This window comes from Ostrea edulis, chromosome 9 (genome assembly GCF_947568905.1).
Source record: "Ostrea edulis chromosome 9, xbOstEdul1.1, whole genome shotgun sequence".
Lineage (NCBI taxonomy): Eukaryota > Metazoa > Mollusca > Bivalvia > Ostreida > Ostreidae > Ostrea > Ostrea edulis.
The window spans coordinates 50,851,481-50,873,855 of record NC_079172.1 but is presented as its reverse complement, the minus strand read 5'-3'; the positions used below and the strand labels follow the sequence as shown (position 1 = coordinate 50,873,855).

The 22,375-nt window shown below is 34.7% G+C and overlaps 3 protein-coding genes and 1 pseudogene across 5 annotated transcripts in view; 2 read left to right on the top strand and 2 right to left on the bottom strand.

Moving 5' to 3' along the window:
• Nucleotides 1–4,932: 4,932 nt before the first annotated feature.
• Nucleotides 4,933–8,109, top strand: LOC125678263 (ATP-dependent DNA helicase RecQ-like; annotated as a pseudogene).
• On the bottom strand, nt 7,958–12,490 carry LOC130046377 (uncharacterized). Its single transcript, XM_056150781.1, has 7 exons — nt 12,437–12,490; nt 12,178–12,346; nt 11,819–11,988; nt 10,835–11,317; nt 10,607–10,736; nt 9,964–10,094; nt 7,958–9,278 (listed from the first exon to the last, which is right to left on the bottom strand). The coding sequence occupies exons 1-7, from the start codon at nt 12,488–12,490 to the stop codon at nt 8,109–8,111; spliced, it is 2,307 nt and encodes a 768-aa protein (XP_056006756.1). The 3' UTR covers nt 7,958–8,108.
• LOC130050215 (uncharacterized) lies at nt 12,210–16,645 on the bottom strand. Of its 2 annotated transcripts, XM_056149506.1 has the most exons (4): nt 15,944–16,645; nt 15,535–15,592; nt 12,579–12,632; nt 12,210–12,346 (listed from the first exon to the last, which is right to left on the bottom strand). In XM_056149506.1, exons 1-3 carry the CDS (start codon nt 16,481–16,483, stop codon nt 12,598–12,600), a joined length of 633 nt encoding a protein of 210 aa, XP_056005481.1. In that variant the 5' UTR covers nt 16,484–16,645; the 3' UTR covers nt 12,210–12,346; nt 12,579–12,597. The 2 variants fall into 2 exon arrangements, with proteins under 2 accessions (XP_056005481.1, XP_056005482.1); XM_056149507.1 differs by lacking the exon at nt 15,535–15,592.
• A 3,479-nt stretch (nt 16,646–20,124) lies between these two features.
• The window catches only part of LOC125660409 (solute carrier family 23 member 1-like), a 33,433-nt gene continuing 31,182 nt past the window's right edge, over nt 20,125–22,375 (top strand). Inside the window, exon 1 of one of the 2 annotated variants that reach the window (XM_048892226.2) lies at nt 20,125–20,289. In XM_048892226.2, coding sequence (XP_048748183.1) covers nt 20,212–20,289 — 78 coding nt within the window. In that variant the 5' untranslated portion in view covers nt 20,125–20,211. The remainder of the gene's footprint in view (nt 20,290–22,375) is intronic. The other variant, XM_056149505.1, reaches the window with a different exon arrangement.

The window sequence follows — 22,375 nt, the reverse complement described above, 5'->3', positions numbered from 1 at the left end:
CAATACATGTGCGTAAATGCATTTTTAAGGTGTGAAAATTGTCATTTAAAAATATGAGTCACGTACTGTTCACAAGGACATGGTTTTATGGAAATTTAGTTAGAAAGAAAACGTTAACCTTAAAATGTGTACGGACGGACTATAAATTAGTAAGGGGTACTAATCTATATTTAACAATCGTATATGGGCAACCGGGGGAAAAGCCTTTATGTAAAATAAATATAAAAAATGTAAAGATGCTCATAAACCTGACTTAAAGAATTAAAATTTCGGTCACAGTTTATTGTAATGATATCATTTCAAGCAAATCTAAAAGTGAAATAATGTTATACGGGTTATAATAGGTCTTCAGATAATGTTATACGGGTTATAATAGGTCCTCAGATAATGTTATACGGGTTATAATAGGTCTTCAGATAATGTTATACGGGTTATAATAGGTCCTCAGATAACGTTATACGGGTTATAATAGGTCCTCTGATGTTATACGGGTTATAATAGGTCCTCAGATAATGTTATACGGGTTATAATAGGTCCTCAGATAATGTTATACGGGTTATAATAGGTCCTCCGATAATGTTATACGGGTTATAATAGGTCCTCAGATAATATTATACGGGTTATAATAGGTCCTCCGATAATGTTATACGGGTTATAATAGGTCCTCTGATGTTATACGGGTTATAATAGGTCCTCAGATAATGTTATACGGGTTATAATAGGTCCTCATTACCCCTTACTTGTTAGTATATGTTTCACAACTCGATCAAAAGATTTTCAAGCTTCATAGCTGGATAACCGTGCCTTTGTATTTCTAATTATCAATCCACACTTCAGGTGCCTGTGGTTTTTTAACGACTTAGGTCTGTCGCGACCGGGATTCGAGCCCTGGCCTTCCGCATGCGGGGCGAACGCTCTAACTTCTATATAATGCGATAAAAAAAATTAATACTTTTATAATACAACTGTTTACATGTATTTTTACTTGTGTATGTAATTTTGTATGTCCGTCGGATGGAACGTTAAATAAAGGGTGTCCAGTGTCAAAGATCACAACCACAGGCACCTGAAGTGTGGATAGCTTAATAGATCTTGTGTACATACCTACCCCCCCCCCCTCCCTTTGTACCCAAAATATGTTATTTCCCCACCGATCACCCCCATAAGTCGTTCTGAATAGTCAGTTTGTACCTTCTGTAAGCTTATGATTGAATGTTGTTTAACGCCCTCTCGAGAATATTTCACTCACATGGAGACGTCACCACTGCCGGTGAAGGGCTGCAAAATTCAGGTCTATGCTCGGCGCTCATGGCCATTGAGCAGGGAGGGATCTTTACCGTGCCACACCTGATGTGACACGGGGCCTCAGTTTTTGAGGTCTCATCCGAAGGACCGCCCCATTTAGTCGCCTTCTACGACAATCAAGTGGTACTGGGACCTATTCTAACCCGGATCCCCACGGGTCTAAGCTTTTGAGATGACCACTTGTGAGATACTAATATATGTAAAGGTGTGCAACAAATCATGTAAACAAACAGGGGACTACCTGCTTCGAGGACCGATTGACGGGATATAAACCAACTTTATGAAATAATTTCATTCTGGAAGGGGTGGGTGGGTATGTACATAAGATATATACAAGCTATCCACACTTCAGGTGCCTGTGATCGCAACCCCCCTTGGCACGCAATTGTTCCCCTGATATTAGAAAAAGAATAGGTTCGTTGGGGCCGTCATCGAAACTCAAGCACTCACAACCAAACTTTCAATTAGTTAACTGCCGTGAAATGGCAGAAATATTGCCAAAAATGGTGTAAAACAATAATTAATCAATCAATCGTAGGAGGCGATTAAATGGAGCGGTCCTTCGAATAAGACCGCTATAACTGACGCCCTGCGTCACAGCAGGTGTGGCACAATAAAGATTCCTCCCTGCTATTAGCGCCGAACATAGGCATAAATTTCACAGCCTTTCACAAGTAATGGTGACGTCTCCATTGAGTAAAAAATTCTCGAGCGGGACATTAAATAATGTACAACCAACAATAGACGAGATTGGTTTTACTTTTCGTTTTAGACTAAAAAAAAACCCTTCATCATTGAAGCAACAAATCATCTAATACATTGAAAGCTCTTGTTGTATGTGATCCAAAGGGGTCAATTTTATCTGTTTCAGATTTATATTCAGGAAGCATTTCTGACAAAGAGATAATTGAACACTGTGGGTTTTATACATTATGACCCCTGGGTCGAGGCCTCTGCTGGTGGACTGTTAGTCCCCGAGGGTCTCTACAGCCCTGTAGCTAAGTACTTCGTTACTAGCTTGAAAATATGGATGTACATGTATATTTAATTGCTGTTATCAAATTTATAAATTCATTTCAAAATTAAGGATTATCTCCCTCATGCATAGCTCTTATCCTTAGACGAATTTGACTCCACTTTTTTAGCACACTGTTTCTCCCTATAATAGCTCTAAAACTTCATTGTTATTTCGGATTTCAAACATTTCGGTTGAGCATCACTGAAGAGACATTATTTGTCGAAATACGCATCTGGTGCATCAAAATTGGTACCGTATAAGTTTTTACATAGTTATTTGCAACATTTGAAAGAAAGAACGTTTATTGTAGAAAATGATGCATTAATGTCTTACAAAGAATTTTTAATTGCAAATGAATTAACAGACCTGGGCCTGCAGTTAAATATTCCACCTCTTGCATCTTGTTGTAAGCCATTTAGTGAAGGCGATTTAGTGTTACAAGAAAAATTGCTCCACATAGAATACACATTGAACGTGCAATCAATCAAATTAAATGTTTCAGATTATGGAGAGAGAGAAAATTCCAGTTAGTATGTTCAATTGCATTAATGCACATTGGTTTGTAGCTGCAATACTGACAAACTTCCAGAATACCGGTACTTTAGCAGAATTCTAACGAAAAGTTGTCTTCAACATTGTATTTTTGTTCTTTCCTGTAACTTAAATATATGTAGCAGTCATTTATTACATATAATAAATTGTACAGTATTACTTTATGGAAATATAAAGTATATTTTTGTGTAAGGATTAATTTGTAGTAATTGATACAAGGATTCCAAGTTTAGAGATTCTAGGATTTAGATATAAATGAAGATAGCATTGTGTTTTTATATGCTCGTTGACCATCCCTTCTGTCTATCTGATTGGATTGATAGTTTGTTGAGAGAATGTGAGTTATTGTAAAGGTGTTTCATGAGAACTATGATCACCCGGTTATCCATGTGTTGAGGTATTTTTCAGTATTGCAATGTTCTTTATTTATGAAGTGATGTAAATATAATTATCATAAGACAAGTAGTATAATTTTGCAAGACTTTATTTATTTGAATCTATAAATGCAATGCAGCTGCATGTTTCTATATCCTTAGAATTATTACTCTGTGGCAATGAAACTCTTAATTTCAACGATAATAGAAAGATCTTCAAATTTGTTCAAAATTACATCTTTCAAAGCAAAGGACTTTAACAATGCATTTAAAATATGTATTTGTAATGCATTTATCTATTCTTTTACTAGTATATGTATTATGTATTTAGCCTTGAACCGGTACCCCCTCCCCCTTTTTTTTCTTTTCTTTTATGTTTACTTGTTATCAAAGTTCTTCTTATTTTCTATTAACCATCTACCTTATTTTTGGTATTTTTTCTGTTTTTGTTTGTTTACTATACATCTACAATACACATTTTCCATGTTATCATGACATGCTATGTGATACATGATACATGTATTCTATCTTCATCCTTTTGAATTATGTATTGATTTTTATATTGTCAATATTTATCATACATATTGTATATATACTCATGCTCATCATTATACATACATGTAATCACCTTGTACCTTATTGGAGAAGGCTTATATAGGCTGCAAGCCTGCTGCCTAATCCATTTATGTTTCATACATAATAAAATATTGTTTAAATTAAATTATAATTTTGCAAGGTGGGGGGGGGGGGATTGAAGAAGTTGACAACTATTTGAAAATTCTCGACAAGCCAAAAAGGGGGGGGGGTTCTGCCCAAACCTCAAAGTCCTAGTAAAAGGGAGGGGGTGATCCTTCAATACATGGGTTCATTGGTTCAAGATTACATTTTCTACTAGTATTTACTATGTTAAAAAAGAAGGGGGGGGGGGGGTCAGCAAATAAATTGAACTGTACAGAGAGGGAACATTTGAAGGGGCCCCTCTTTTTTGAGTTGTTGCTATGTTCCTGTTGATAAGTTTATAATGTGATAAATATTTTATTGTTCTTGTGTTTCAGAATTGTTATGCTTATAAATTATAAAACATAGTATTGCTTGAGTTGTCATCTCTCTATGGTGTACATAGTTGTGTATGTATTTCCGTGTGCAACATGGTAGTACCTGATGTGGAAGCATTAACCTTAGCTGAACATTTCCGAGTGTTGTCTCGGTTAACTGAATATCCTCTTGAAGAAGGTGTTCCCACAGCAGCAGCACCCATCTTCAGTTTTTTGAGCTCGAGAGCATCAACGTCTGGGATGCTTAATAATTATGAGTACTTAATAGTGTGTATATTATATTATTTGAAAATGGCTTAACTTGTCTCTTATCAAATTATAATTTCAAAATCAGAAATGATTTGCCAATACCTCATGTTTGGCATTATGCTGTGGACAGGCCTTTTTTTCTGGGATTCTGTTTAGGGTTGGCAAAAACCATGGCAGCAACTGGTTCAGGGTTTATTTTAGGTCCACGAGATTTATGCCACTTTTGTGGTATACTAGTACATGGAAGGGACGAGGGTACTTCAATCAAGCCAATGTCTTTATTGTGTATCAATGTATACATCGTGCCAACAACATGAGAACAAGTACCACTTACTCTAAAAGGAGGAATACTAAATATGTACCTTTCGTAATAGATTTATTGCGTAATTCATAGAATTTTTATATGATGAACATCTTAATCTTAAATTTAGTTACATACCGGGCTTTGCAAAAGCAATGACTCTCGGTAATAGTCGATGTTGTGAGAGTAATTGTCATATTGATCTTGTGTGGAAGTTCACCAATCTGACTAAAGTACAGACCTATATTATTATATATATAGGATCTGATAACTCCCCATAAGAGGTCATGTTCTGGTGAACTTTGTATTTGCATATTGCATCATAATTTGATCCAATCAGATAACGCGTTTCAAATGAAGCGCGGCGTATAAACAAAAATGGCGGATATTGAACGAGTAGTGGAAGAAGTTTTGAAAAAATTTGGCGTTAAGTGTTTAAAGGATGAACAGCGGATGATTTTGGACTGCGTGTTTGATAAAAAAGACTGTGTCGCCGTGTTACCAACAGGTTTTGGAAAATCGCTCCCATTTCAAGCGTATTTGCCAGTGAAGAGAGCTTTACTCCGTGATGATAGCTTCGGGAAAGTAATTGTTTGCTGTCCTCTGGTGTCTCTTATGCAAGACCAAGTCAGAAAATTAACTTCCTTAGGATTAGTAACTGCTGCTTTTAAAGGTATGTATATATTTATTCGTTTATATTTATATAATTTAATTGAAATTGGGTCTCATGGCCGGTCTTAAATCGAAGTTCACTAAGGATCATCTAAATAATAATGGATAGTCATCATACTTATATATGCTTCTGACAAGCAGTAGACCGTTAACAATACATAAGAAATTCTTGCGTGAAATGTGTTATCCACTATATGTTGCACTGCACCGCCCAAATTTGATTCCAAGTTCACTGTTGAACTGGTTCATTTATAGTTATCATTTCATTCTTTAAATATTGTGTTGGAAATGTTAAGAATTTATAAACACAGTCACTCTTGAATGCTCCAGGCACAGACAAGGAGACCGATGAATTGATACAGGCAGGAAAAGTAGACATCATCTATGCATCCCCCGAGTCATTAGTTGGAGACAGCCAATGGAGATCAACAATACAAAGACTTAATGTAACTGTCATCGTAGTTGATGAATTCCACACAGTTGTCACATGGTAATGTCTTCCTATTCATGTATTTTACATTTATGAGAGTTCTTTAAAACAACCTGAATAATAAATCAAATGAGATATTGTATACTGTCAGTGCTATTTTTTCCATCAATATATTGATATTATTTATTTATTTTTTTTTTTTTTTTTTTTTTTTTTTTTTTTTTTTACATTTATTGACGAACAAATTGCTCACACGTCATTGACACAATATTTTGCTCCAAAGGTGTCTTAGGTCTTTATGCAAAATATGTAATCATATTACCCAACCAACTATCAGCATTGTAAATTCCCTAAACTATAATTATCTTAACTCTCATATTTTGTTTGATTTTTATAGACATACTTGGATGTCTTGAATTTAGAATATGTAAAAATAATTTTAAACATCATTAAAAACTGTTGCTTAGTGTACTGCAGCCCATTTTTTTGGAAAAAGTGGAAGGAATGTTGGTAGTTAAAATTTTTAAAACATGTTTAAATGGTTTTAATTTAGATTCTTATTCATAACCTTTATTATCAAATTTAGGGGTGGTCTAGAAGCAGATAAGGAGGATAAAGTGTTCCGAAAGTGGTTTCGGCGTGTTGGAGAGATCCGATCGTACTTTCCTGAGGCATCATTATTAGCACTAAGCGCGACTTGCACAAAGACAATTAAAAAGAGGGTGATAGAAGTTTTGGGACTGAAGGACTACACGAACATTACAGTTTCCCCAAATAAAGAAAACATCAAGTACATTGTGAAGAAAGTAGACCCTAACATTGAAAGTTGTGGATTTTGGACTCATTTCGAGATTTAATAAAGGAGTTCCCACGGACAATATTTTATTGCAACTCAATAAGAGATGTTGGGCGTGTGTACAACTTCATAGTGTCTGAACTATCAGATGTTACTAACATTGAAAACATGGTTGAAATGTTTCATTCTGAAACAACAGAAGATAAAAAAAAAGAAAACCCTTGAAAAATTGACTGAGGACAGTGTTTTGCGCATTATTGTTGCTACCAGTGCACTGGGAATGGGTGTAAATGTTTATGCATGTCACAATGTTATAATTTATGGACCTCCTAGGTGTTTGATAGACTTTGTCCAGGAAACAGGGCGAGTGGGAAGGGATGGGGAACAATCATGTGCCTTTTTGATGTATTATGGTCAACAACTACGGAATGTTGACCAGGACGTCAAAGACTTCCTGACTTCAACTGATTGCCGAAGATTGCAACTGCTTAAGACATTTCTTTCGGAGAGCGAGTTAAAGCTGGTACAAGGTACCAGAATACATACTTGTTGTGACATTTGTGATACAGGATGTTCCTGTAATTCATGTTCTTCGACAATTTTAGAAAAATATATGACAAATCTGTCTTTAGATGATGTACATGTAATGGAAACCTCAAGCAGTGACAGTGATACTGTATCATATGAGTATGAATCTGATGAGGATCTTGATGAGATTAAATCAACTTAAGGTTCAAATTTACACAAAACTTGTTAGTGTTTATTTTTTAGGTAAAAATTGTATTGTTTACAGTTTCATAACAATGCAACAGTTATCTAATGATCAGATACAAAACTGTTTTATCAGTCTCTAAAAGACAATGTCCTGTTTTCTTCTGCATGATACTAATTATAATTATGTGTACCAGAATGAATTGAAGCATATATAAATTACAGAGTAATGTTGGGATTTGTGAAGAAACAGTAAACAACACATTTTTTCTGGGACCCGTTTTCTTTGGGTTGATCAAGTCTGGGGCAAAAATGGTAACAATTGGCATTGTAGTTTTTAAGAAGTAGTTACAAATGTAAAATTGTTAATGGATGACACACGACGACAAACAAAGACCAACAGCAATGAGTAATCAAAATTTGATTTATTTTTTTTTAAAATATGGCCAACATCAAGTTGGATCTTCAAATATTGTAAGTTATCAAAGATGTTATTGATTAAATCCATGTTTATTCCATTTGAAAATTTAATTACTGTACATTGTATATGTGTGCATGTAAATTGGACAAGTCTTGGCGATAATCCTCCATAATATTTAATTTGATTTTATGTCTCATGTACCAGGTAGATAAACAATCACATCATTATAGTTGTTTATTCCTTAATCGACGGAATGGAAGTAAAGGTTTATGTCTGTATATCATGTTCACCAACTGTTTATAACTGTCTGCAAATGGATTGCTTTTCTGGACTAGTTCTCTGCACTTGAGCTTGCGTCCTTTATGTTGGGAAAAACCATCGATGTCAAAAAGGTCTTGTACAATCTTCCGAACATCAGATTTATATGAAGGTATGTTGTGGAATCCTTTTCTTCTATGTACATCATTAATCATGTCCAAATTTTTCACAGCTTTGATTAAAAGAGGAAATTGTTTCGAGTGCGCAATTATACTCTCCTTTGTTTGGAATCCAGAACAAGTGTTTTTTGTATCTCTGTTGACTAGTTCTACATACTCATCTAGTGCCATGTTCGAGTTCTTCCCACCTGACAAATTTATACAGCGATTTGCAATAAGTCTCTCTGTTTGAGGAGGCGGCAAGGTTCCTGATATGAGGCCTGTTAAATGGATGCTGCCGATAAGATATTTTGTTTTGTGGGTCTTGTTGTACAGCGGGGTCTCGTACTTAGCTGAGCGAATAGATCTATAGCCATCAGCCATATCCACTGCCGTATCAAGATTTCGATGTAATGCTGACAGACGGAAAAGGGCTATCAAATAATCAAAAAGTTCATCTTGCAATAGGTTTGCTTGTTTACTTTTTCGTAATGCTGGTTTGGAATGGCCATGGACTTCTTTTTCATGAAATTCTGCACTTTTGATATGACAGTAAGTTTTTTCACAGTAGTGGCAGGAAAAGCGACCATCTTTAAAGTTCCCGAACCAATAATTTTCTTCATGATCTGGATCAGACAATACTTGTCGCAACTTTTCAAACAAGTCACTGTCTCCAAAAAACCACTTGTTCACAATTCGTTCACATATGTTATTCATCCACTGTATTTTTTCCTCTCCTGTCCATTTGGAGAATTCATCAGGCAGTGGTATGCTCTCTGTTAAGTTAAGAAGTCCAAACTCTTTCAAGAAAAATGCACAACACATAGCATCAAATATAGTACGGTATAGCATTTTATATCCTCTGTAAGAGTTCTTTACTTTCCCCTTCACATTGCGTGCATTTAATATGTTCTTATAATAATACACTGTTCCTCTGTCATTTGCTGACTGGGTGCTGTATGTTTGCAACACAATTGCCTAAAAAAAAAATAATTGGTATATTTTTACCTATATTCATATCAAGTTCAACATTATTAACAAGATCATACCACATCGCTCACCTGATATCATGTGAACAAAGGAGGCCCATGGATCATATCGCTCACTTTAGTAACCTTGCATATTCGCATGTAAAATTGTGATCCCTATTGTGGTCCCATCTTACCCCTGGGGATTATGATGTTAAGAAACTCGAATCTCCATTATGTCGGGAAGCTTACATGTAATGTTAACTTTTCTGGTCCATTGGTTCTTGTGAAGAATTTTGAATGACCCCACCCTATTTTTGTGATTATCTCCCCTTTGAAGGGGGCATGACCCTTCATTTGAATGAACTTGAATCCCCTTCACCCAAGGATGTTTTGTGCCAAGTTTGGTTGAAATTGGCTCAGTGGTTCTAGAGAAGATTTTTAAAACTTGTTAATGTAATTTTGCTATTATCTCCCCTTGGACAAGGATGTTGCAATTCAGTTGAATAAATTTGATGCTTTATGCCAAGTTTTAGTTGAAATTGGCTCAGTGGTTCTGGAGAAGTCACAAATGTGAAAGTTTACAGACAGACGATGATGAACCTCACTTTATGAAAAAGGAAATCTTAGTTGATAAATATCTGTTATATCTTTTATTTTTAAGTGCACATAAGAAACTGTTTGACTTAATTTACCTCAAGGAAGTTCATGAGCCGATGAAAATCTTCAATTTTGGAAATGAATCCTTCAAACTTATCCAATGGATTTTCATTATTGGTCATAGCTTCTTGGGCACTCTGTATTCTCTCATCAGTCAATCTGTCTCCTTTAAAGTGAAAAAAAAAATACATGAGTTACTCTTCACTATCTTTTTCAATATTTCATTTCAAATAAAAATCACAATAATTCTAACAAATCTATATAAATGCAATCAGGGCTTGAAACTAACTTTTCATATCACCAGTTTAGCCAGACTGATACGATTTATTTTAAACAAGTCTGCAGAAAATTTTACCAATCCACCAGGGTTTTCCAGATATAATTAAAGATATTTCGTTAATGTTATTCAAATAAAATAATGGGATTTAACTATGTGCCTTGGACAATTTTGCAACACTAATCAGGTTTGTCTGATGTCTATAGAGGAATGCCAAAAGCAGAGTTTAAACAAGTTTTTCAAAATGACGTTTTAGAAAATTAACCAGTCCCATCGGACTTACTAAAACAAATGTCAATCAGTCTGCCAGACTTTTATCCAGTCAGTGATAAGCATATGTTAATTTTGAGCCCTGCTATTGATGTTCCTCTTGAAATGTTCCCCTATTAATTTTTACTTGCCTCCAAAAAACACTTCCTCAACTATTTCCCCAGCATCATCAATGGGCACATACTTCTTTGATATGTCCTTTAGTAGCCTGATCACATCTTGGGTAACCATTTCATTACAATCAAAAAGTCCCAAAGAATACTGTAAAAACAAATGAATATGCATGTATTTGAACTGGATTTGTTGGAGATAAAAACATGCCTAGAATTGTCTAGAAATTTAGTATACATGTGTCTTACTTGTTCCGTTTTCATTCCTGAGAATTCACTATACTTGTGCTTCAAGTGTTTTGGATATATATATCCAAATGCTCCGTTCAGCTGCTCAATATTTGCAATCACTGCATTGGCCACTAAAAAGGTCAACTCATGCAGAAGAATGTCCTGATCAGCTACTGAGGGAATAAAATCCACAGGAGTTAATTCTAAAATATCTAGGAGCTGTGGATCAAAAGCACAATTCAGAGAATCCACCCTATCAACGACTCCAATAACCTGAAACAGGTGCAAAGACAATGTCTTGTCTTGAGAGGTACGATAAGATGGAATAATATTTCTATCCCAATTGTCTCCAATTAGCTGATATTTCTTGTTTCCTCCTCGACTCCATTCTGTTTTGTACTTAAGTAGTTCTTCGTCCAAGTATTCGTCCCATGAATTCAGCTTTCTTCGCAATGTTTCTGGGTGAACTGAAGCACCAAATTTGGCAATCCTCTCGATATCCTAAAGAAACATGTAAAATCAATTTAATTAAAGCAAATATCACATGTCAAGTAATAGAATTTATCAATCATACTAAAAATCATACAAATGTATATATATGTAAGAATGCTGAATATAAAATTTAAAATATCCAATATGCTTTAAACCTTGACAACTGTATTAGAGTATATTGGAATATTTGTCCAATCTCAACAATGCTCAAGACTTAAAAACAAAAAATAATTATTAAACAGATATATTTGCAATTTAATAAATCAAGCTGTGCCTCAGATATTCAATAGCAATGTGTTAATGAATAGTTGTTTGTTTATCTGGATATCTGTCTAAATATGGTTTGTAATTATCACTTTTGAATATGGTAGACTAAAGTACCTTAAGGGTGCATCCTCCATGCATTAACACTAGTCCTGACAAGTACTGTACTAAAGACATTTCTTGAGATATGGCATGCAGAATCTGGGACAAAGTGTACATTACAAGTTGAAATGGTTTGTTATTCACTTGGATTGGAATGTCATTGACCATTGCTGATATTATCTTCAGGATATTAGGGGCACGTATTTGTAGTTCTGTGTACAGTTTGTCCCAAGTGAATTCCATAACATTTTGAATTGATTTGTCTTGAAGCACACTTCCAGAATTTCTCTTGCACAAGGTTTTGCATTCATCACCTGCAAAACATGACAAAAATTGCAAGGCATGCTATTTGAAAAATACAAAATTTAATCAATAAAATCTATTAACATACATTTATACACAGAAGTTTACAAATCTGCTAATGACTGCTACCATATTTTTCATACATGTCTTTCTTAAATAAGATTTAAAAAGAGTTGATCACTAGACTTTCAAGTCCATACCTAAAATTGCTACAGAACCCTCAATTAGTTCTTCTGGATGACTTGTCTTTAAAAAGTCCCTCAATCCACTGCCTATGTCTTTTCCCCTAAAAACAATTTTGCAGACCTTCTTCTCCTTTTCATCGGTGATGAACCTACTTTTGCGACCACTTGGATAGTAAATACTAATCTGCAAGTAATTTAAGTATATGTACATTAAATAACACCTTTTCATTCTAAGCCTAAGACCATGACAATAATAACTAAGGTATGCAAACACACTACAGAGAATCTGTTCGTTGGATATAATTTTCATCAAACCTTTGTTTTTCATCTCAGAACATTGGATAGGAGATAAAAACTTCTATATCTTTATTTTGATATAAATTTTGTTAAATATAATGATTTTCTAATTTGTGTACCTTTTATCATAGTTGAGATTTATAGAAAATCCAAAATCTGAATTGAAGCATAATCTGAAAGAACAATATGCACATGCATAATTAGCAAATACAAAAGGTCAACTTATTTTCAAATTCATTCACAGCTACATCAACTACAAACAAGAGGCCCACAGGCCTTATAGGTCATGTGAGTACTAGTAAAAAAGTATCACTACTCCCAAGGGCCATGAAATCTAGAGAAAACAAATTCCTGTTTTGACTAAATTCTAATGTTCAGCAACAGTATAAAACAAGATGTGAAATTCACCGTACATCCTTTTCTGCTATTCCTAAGTATGCATTTAGATTTTATACAGTACCAGCAAAATTACACATAAACAATATATACAAAGTTTAGTCCCACCCTAGAGTCAGAACCCCTACCCTGGGTATCATGAAATTTACAATTTTGGTAAAGGCCTTCTCGCTCTACATAATTATGCATTTAGTTTTTCTTAAACATTTGCGGATCTAAAGAAGAGTTTTGAAAATTTGTCAATTTTGGGCAGTTTTTGCCCCACCCCTAAGGCCCCAGGGGTGCGGGAATCCTGAAATTTACAATTTATGTCCCCTTTGTTCCAAAGATGCTTCACACCAAATTTGAAAAGAATTAGTATAGTAGTTATCAAGAAGTTAAATATGTTCAATTGTTATCAAACAACAATGGACAACAACCAATTGCAATATGAGTTTACTCAGGTGTCCTAAAATATATAGATCTGTACTTTAGTCAGATTGGGTTGTTCACTACAACATGAAAAAGCTTATCAAATCGGCGCAAACTGATTTAATTATGAAAGATGTGATGATACGTAATGAGTACATATGTCAAAAAGCCAAAAATATGCAATTGGGATTTTAAAAAAACATGATTTTCAAAAATTTATATCAGTAAATATGAACTGAAGACTGGTGGATTTGAACTTGTGATCTGTGGGTCACTCACCGGTAACTTTATCCACTGAGCTACGATGATAGACAAACAAACTGATTGATACAAATAATTTTTAAAAAAACATAAATCGCCATCTTGTGATGTAGTTTCATAAAAGTATAAGTCTTGATGTAATGATCAACCCTTACAAGAGGCCTATGGGTCTTTGATCTCCTAAAAGTCTTCTTGTAGCCCAACCCTTCTAACAAACTTGCATCTACACTATGCCAGGAAGCTTTCCTGTAAGATTCGACTTTTCTCACCCAGTGGTTCTTGAGAACATTTTTAGATCAATCCATTCTTTCTTTCTTTTTTTGCATTTCCTTCATTACCTCCCCTTTGAAGAGAACATTCCTGTGAACAAACTTGAATCCCCTTTACCCAAGAATTGATTTGTGCCAATTTTGAATGAAATTGGCTTCATGGTTCTGGAGAAGAAGTCAAACATGTGAAAAGTTTTTGGACAGACAGATGTGATCAGAATAGCCCACTTAAGCTTTCAGCTAAGGTGAGCTAAACTGAATCATGATTAATGAAATACTATGTTAGTGACTAAGTATAACATGAACATCTAGTAATGAACTGATCAGTAAAAACTTTTGCTACACTTTCAATTTACAAGTTAACCTCAATCGACCCATGTAAAGGTGTGGGTTGAATGTCGCTTTGGTATCTATTAGTCTCAAAATCTAAAGATCGCTTAGATCCTTTTTTATTTGTTGATGCACCCTCTAGAAAGATAAAATCCAGTATTTGTATACAGGAATTTTTGCATTTTCTTTTCATTCTGATAAGGATGTTTTATTGAAATCTATATATGTTAGATTCAAATCATCCAATGAAAATAATGTGTTATTACAGGTAATGTTATAAACTACTTACAATCCACTTTCATGAAATTAATCATCTTTTGTCCATTTATTATACAACTGTTGACATTATACATCTACAGTATAGTGCTATAAATGAGTCAAGTTCTATATTTCATTGAAAACAATCACTTTTCTACATATTTCTCATAAAATCATCTAAGGTCAATTTTTACACCATTAAAAATACAAATATCTGCAGTTTCTGGTCTCAATGTCTTGATTTTGTTTTCCTGAACAGTCAAACACATTATATGACTGTAGGAACACCACACTCAATGATTTCATTCCATTCTGACAAAGGATAATATTTAAGGAAATGGAGTGCTCTAAGCTGATATTAAAGTTTCAGTTGTCATATTTCTGCAATTGTTGGTAAAACTTTAAAAAACATGAACAGAATTTATGTCTAAATGTTATGTATTATATGCTTTAGATTTCATAATAATTAGACCAAAAATGGATTCAGAAATATTTTTCAAATGAAATAATCATTGTATGGCATTATGCTGTATTGTGACATAACCTTTTGTTTCCATAACTGTGTTTAAAATCAAGTACAATGCTGTTTAGTAGGACAACATTTCAAACTATGACTCTGTAATTCCTTTTCTGGTCACATTCTGATTGAGGTTCTCAAGATGCTTTGTAGGATAATGCAGGTGCTGTGTATAAGAATGTGCGAGTTGTTGAACTGCATTGAGATTCAGATAGCTTTCAAAGACACATGTAACACACTGCCATGTTGTCACATATTTCCTATATGTCCCATATGTTTCCTGCAATTACTTAAATTTCTTACTGGCCTAATATAGTACCTTTAAAATGCTTCGTATATAGTTAATGTTGATAAATAAGCATTGATACACAATGTGAAACAAACCCATAGGTATATCCCTAAAAAAGTCAAGTACAACAGTTAGTATATATAATGAAAGCATGCACTTTCAGTCTTGAAACTTTTCATGTCACAGAAGTTAATTGTTTTCAAACAGAACGACTGCCAGGTGGACACACTGTAAGGTGGTGGGTTGTTTTTTTTTGCATTTCATGACACACCTTGATTATTGAAAGCTCTATTTAAATCAATCATTCATTCTATCAATTATGATTCACATATTTTTATACATACCAACTTGTTTCTCCTGTGGTGCAATAGGGATACATGCAGTATGTACAGGCATAGACAGCTGTCAATTAAAAATGATTTAAGATAATTTTTGAATATCTAATTATATATTTAATGGTATGTTGACACATACAGACATTTGACAGTCACCCTAAGACTGGGGTGTATTGAATTCCTAAATTTTCCTTTGATCCACTAATTAATACACCTGATAGTAATTAGCATATCTAAGGATTTAATTTTAATTGTAAATAGTCTTGGATTGTGCCCGAGAGTGTGATGACAGTAACACTTCTTTCAAGTGGTATCTGTGTTTAAGACCAAGGCTAGAGATTTTTGTTTTCAATTTGTAAATGTTTACCATGTTTACATATAAATGTTAATATTAAACCAATATGCTTAGATAACTTACCCCTGCTTTCGATGAATCCGTTCTTGTATTCGTCAGATCTTTAAAGGGCGTCAGTTGTACAAGCTTCACAACAGATACGTCGAAAGATTTCTTCTTCGTAGAGGGCACATGTGTATCCGGGCTCCGGAGCATTCTTTTCGTTATTGATGTTCTTCGGGGAGACGGCAGTTGTAACATTTTTGTTTTCAAAGTTCGCACTGCCATTTCACGAAAACGTTCTTTAACAACTGCATTTTTGGCTTCAATTTTTAAAACAGATTCAACCTGTCGATAACATTTTTTGCAAACCCCTCCAAGGCCTTTTTCATCCAAATCTGTCAACACACCCGTCAGTTTCCTGATATTCCCCCACCTTTCTTCATTTAAACGCAGTTTAATTTCGCTAAACTTTTGGATTTTTTCACTACCGTCACTTGCTTTCTCAATTTGTTTAAAACAAAACCCACAGAGGATACACGCATCCGACAAAAGACATGTTTTCCTCGGCGTGGCACTTATCGACGCCATTTTTAATTGTGTTATTTGCTTATCGGAACTCATCGGGTATCATCTCATACGTATGAAAATGGAATGACTTCCGAAATACCAGACAAGCAAAAGGAAGTTATGATTTCATTGGCCAATGCAAAATTCACCAGAACATGATCTCTTATGGGGAGTTATCAGATCCTATATATATAATAATATAGGTCTGTACTTTAGTCAGATTGGAAGTTCACTGCGCATAGATCGGTAACATTTTGCCGCTATATCGATGGATTCATGACTGGATGAATATTATATTTAAATGCATAAACGTATCCATTGATAAAATAATTGTACCCTCTCTCCTTTGCTCTCTTGGTAATCTCGGTATTTCTGAAAAAATCTAGAGAAATGTCGGACGGAATCGAAGTTAAATTGATTTCGCCCGCCATGTTTACTACAGAATGTCCGACCCGGAAGCGTCGCTAAGCGATGGGCGGGGCTTATTGATGTGTAATGGATCGGTGTATTTCTTCCATGAAAGGCTAACCTAAGATAATTTATTTGAAACGCACCTTTGTAAAATGTGATAAAATTGAATATTGCCAATTAATATATTAGTACACATTTTCAACTACGCTTTAAGAATAAACTATATTTAGATAGGCTAAGCCTTGCATTTGATTAGATATTTCCTTGTGTTTTCTATTGTCAAACGATTTAACAGGTATAATTATCCAAGTAAAGGAAAGACAACTCAATTTAGAAATAAAGTGCACCGCCACGGAACATGATACGCCCGTCACATATTGTAAACAGTATAGATTGTACCCATTAAAACATTTTTTTTTTATATCACCTTAATTAAATGTCACAGTGACCTTAAAGTAGGATGCGACACACCTTCTACCTAAGATGCAATTAGTTGACCAATTTTGGTGATTCTAGGTGTAATAGTTTTCAAGTTATGAGCCGGACAAGTTTTTGCCATATATGGCCATATCTTCTTAATGAAAAGTCACAGTGACCTGGTTTTAATGTGCGACACACCTTCTACCCAAGATGTATCTACAGACAAAGTTTGATGATTCTAGACCTTGTAGTATTTAAGTTACGGGTCGGACACGAAAAAGCTGACAGACAGACAGACTGACGGACGGACATGAACGCCATACCATAATACGTCCCGTCTTAAGACGGGCGTATAATATCCTTTAGGCTCCGCCCTATCATGTTACTCGAATCTATAAATATAGCTGTTAACGAGAGCTCCAGTAACCGGTTTCCGGTTTCAATTTTATTCAAACATATACTAAAATAATTATTGACATTTTCTCAGTCAATACGATAATTACGCTTCTCTAAAAGTACCTTATTCAGTTTAATTTAGTGAATACATTAATTTAAATTTATGATAATCGGTAAGGGGACGTTTTACCCACAGACAGTTCGCCCCAGATTTTTATAAGATTTATTGGATTCTGTGTTAAATGTAAAAAAAAAAAAAAAAAAAATCCACGGAGTTTTCTTTATTATGCTTTTACTGAAAATAGATAAGTTGTTACTTGATGAATAGGTACAAATTAAGTTTCCTTTTCGTGCGGTTGACTCATTGTAATAAAAGTCGCAAGACGTTCACTAAATTTCTGTTTGCCAAGTTCTCTGTACCTTTTGTTATTCGAGTTTTATGCTTAAAAAACTATAAATTTCCACTCAATTTTTATTATCATATATAAGCTGTCAGAAGTAAGATCATCGTTTTTTGTTGGTTGGTTTATTTTTTGTCTCCTTTAGAGTTTTTTCATACATATTGAAAATTTACACCTCTGCAAATCGCTCAGGGCAAAATAGGTGTTGATTTGAGTTTGAAATTTATTGTTATTGTGCATTGAAAAAAATCTAACACACACAAACTCATACTATTTGGATATAGCACAAAAGCCATTAATAGCACATAGAACACTAACATTATGTTACACTGTCGACGGAATCAATTATCTATCAATAGAATAAAAATAGTAGGTAAATATAAATCTTACTAGGATTCCAATAATATATACAAACTGTAGTATAAAAGTGAAGATTATATACTTTATATCACGTTCTGAGAATCTGCAATTTGATCTCTTGGGATTGTGCAATCGGCGGCAAATTGCTTTATCTATGAAAGAGGTTAGTATTTTGGTCATTTAGTTGATAAGTGATTAAACAGACGTTCATACAACCTTCAACATTCGGTACATGTATGTACTTGATTCGCTGCAACAGCATTTAAAAATAGCACTCGCTACATCACAATCTTATGAATAGCAACTGTGACAAAATATCCATGACTCCCACGGCCATGGTACAAGTGGGTCTCGAACTCACGACCTTCCGGTCACGAAGCGAACACTCTAAACTAAGCTACCGCAACTATTACGCGAACGACTTTTCAGTACATGCATTGCTAAGCTATACCCACAGAAAGCTTTTCTCATTTGATCTTGTGCAATAAATATGACTTAATACATTTTATCTTCAATTTGTTTTGGGGGGCCTCCGTGGTCGAGTGGTTAGAGCATCACTCTCAAAATCACACGGCCTCTCACCTCTGGTCGGCGCGGGTTCGAATCCCGCCCACGCCGATAAGTGAGAAAGTTTCCCAGTTTACTTTCGGAAGGTCGGTGGAGTATCTCTCTTCCACCAACAAAAACTGGGCGCCACCAGATAACCGAAAAATTGTTGAGTGTGGCGGAAAACATCAAAACAATCCATCTTCATCACAATCGCCCCGCATGCGGAAGGCCGGGGTTCGAATCCCGGGCACGACAGACCTAAGTCGTTGAAACAGGTAGTGACAATTCCATCGCCAAACGCTCAGCATCAGGTGTGAATGTCACGGGTCCTCGGAGATGACCTATAAAACTGATGTCCCGTGTCACAGTAGGTGTAACCCTCACTGCTCAATGGCCATAAGCGACGAGTAAAGGTCTAAATTTGAAGCCCTTCACAGGTCTTGGTGACGTCTCCATATGAATTAAAAATTCTCGAGAGAGACTTTAAACAATATACAATCAATCAATCTTCATCACAATACATAACAACTCTTATTTTGTGCCCTCCCCCAAAGCATTATTGGATCATAGCGTATATTTCATTTAATATTTGATATGTGATCATTTGATTCATGGCCATGGGCCTCTTGCATTTAAAAAAAAAATGTCGAAATACCAGCAAATTGGCATTTATTATTGATTAGTGTCCGTAATTTGTGATGTATGGCTTTTAAAGTTGAGTTTGCTTGAAAGCGGGCTGTGTGACAACTTTCGCAAATAGTCCCTCTCGGAACACCATATATGGAACTGAATTTTACCGGTCATCAACAGAAGAGTACAACCTTCACTAAAAGATGGTCTTCTGTTATAGGGCTAACTTTCTAATTATTGCAGAACATAATGGGACATCAATGGTGCTAGTCTCTTCTCTGAACTACACCTGAAGTTTCATTTTGATAGCCAATGGTAAAGTCCATTTCATGCATTTAATTAACTCGACAAAATATCTTTACAGTATATAGTACATTATTTCTATAAAGTTGAGAGCTATTATAATAAAAGGTATCAAAAGTCGATTTCTTAAGTTGATGGTTTCGGTTGTTCCGGTCAGTTAGTTTTATTTAAGATGTGATGGAATGTCGGGGAACGTGAGCTTGGCCTACTTTATTTGCATGTCGCTATGAAGTGACGTGTGAAGGAAACCTCGTGTAAGAGGCGATTGTCATTTAGTAAACATTTGTTTTGATGGAGTGTTAGCAGAAAAAAATGTCGGAAACCATAGAAATTCACGATAATGGTGTTTCAAATCCTGGATACACGACGGATCAAATTGATGAGAAACAGGTATCTTTGTTCTTGATTTGTCTCTTTTTATATTTATTTTTTGTATGTAAATTTTGTAATATCACGGGTTTGAATTATTCATTTCTATTCATTAACAATATTCTTCTTGAAGCCTTATCTACATCAGTACAGGATGCTCATAGTAGTTTATTCTTTTATGCACTGCAATGTTAAAAATTTTCCCCTGTTTTGTAAAATCTAACACAAGGGATTTTAACGCACCATCACAAGAATTTATGAGGGGGAAATTCGAAAGTTGTAACATTACCGCAATGTTAGGGGCAAGATGTCTTACATAACACCAATTCAACATGGATTTGATAATCCATATCGATTATCAAGTACAAGTACTAATAAAAACTTTATGTACATTTCTACTGTTATTCATAAATGATAGTGCACATGTATTCTTTAAATGCCTCTTCAAATGCATACAGTATATTATGTGCATTAAAAAGGTTCATTTGTTCTAAAAATAGATAATAATCTCGTAATCGATGTTGGACGACAGAAACCGAAGGTATTTTTTATCCCCTCCCCCAACTATTTGAATTTTGATTTTCACCGGCCATTAGTCTTTTGATTTCGTCCATTATTATCAGAATTATAGAATACATGGATGAGTTTAATGTCATTGTGCATTTCTGTGTGTGCCGTACAATAACCTTAGGGATTTTCATACTTATATACACATGTAAACAGTCAGTGACCTACACTCAACATGCGTATACATATAATATACATATATGAACATTTCATTTATAACCCCCACAACAAAGTCGGTTCAGCATAAACTGGAATAGTTACCCAACAGTTGTTTCCAAGTTGTGCAGCTAGTATGTGAGCGGATCTAACATCTAATTTTAATTAGATTGACTCTTGTGTACGCAATATGTTTTCGTACACACGCATTGGACCTGTACAAATGCTTATTGCCGCGCTCATGTATTGTTTAAAGGATGATTATTGCCTATCACATAACGACTCAAACTGTAGGGAAACACTAATTAAGTAAGTTTGAGTATTTGAGAATGAAATAGCTGAAACAAATCATCGGAAATCACCGTTTTTCGTTTATAAAATTGTTTATCGTGTCGAAGAGGATTGCATTATATCTAATTTGATTGTCTATTCAAACAAATCATTCGTTATGTGGTCAGTTTAATGTTTACCAACGGTTGATACACAGGCAATTATATCGCTCGAATTCGAATTTACTATTCAAAAGTAAAGGTATAGAACTCTAAATACAGGGTACGCAAGTTCGCCAATGTAAAAACAATAAACCAAATGGTATAAAATTATATTCTGTATTCTAATATATTCATCCATAATCAATCTACATTACTACCAACGTTCATCCCGAAATTCCGTATACTTCCCAAGATATGCAGAAATGAATTCGGAAAAATGCCTATTTTGGGTCGACATTTAGCTGGGCCCTGGCACGATACGACTAAACAGAATGTTTGAGCATTGTAACAAGCTATTACACAGACTGTGCAACATTCGATATCATTTCTAAATAGAATTTCTTACCCCAATTCATAAATTGAAGTTCGTAATACCTCCAAGTTTCTGAAAATTTTAAAACCGTCAGCACTTTCACTTATTACAGCCATTTTGACCGGTGCAACTAATTACCCAAAAAGGATTAAAGAACCCATAACGATTTAGAGACTCAAACACTAATTTTTATCAATCTTAATTCATTATAGTATATAAATCATGCTAATAACAAATACAGATACAGATGTCTTATTATTTCTATTTTTATCCAAACCACATTAACACAGGTGTTTGACGATTTATAATAATAATGTTGATTTGGGTAGAATCATAAAGACACGGTTCTTAAAGAAATGGGCAAGTTCATTAACAATATGAAAAGCTTTCATCAATTCCCCCAATGGGATATCTTTCCTTAAAACTCACTTTGAAGTAACATTACATATAAAGACAGAGACTACGATCGCTAGCATAAATTCTAATAATAGATATATGCCGAAGGTTTTCTCAATTTTAGGATTCTCACGACTTTACATCAAATTGTCATCGTAACAACATGCATGGCGCTCAGGACCAT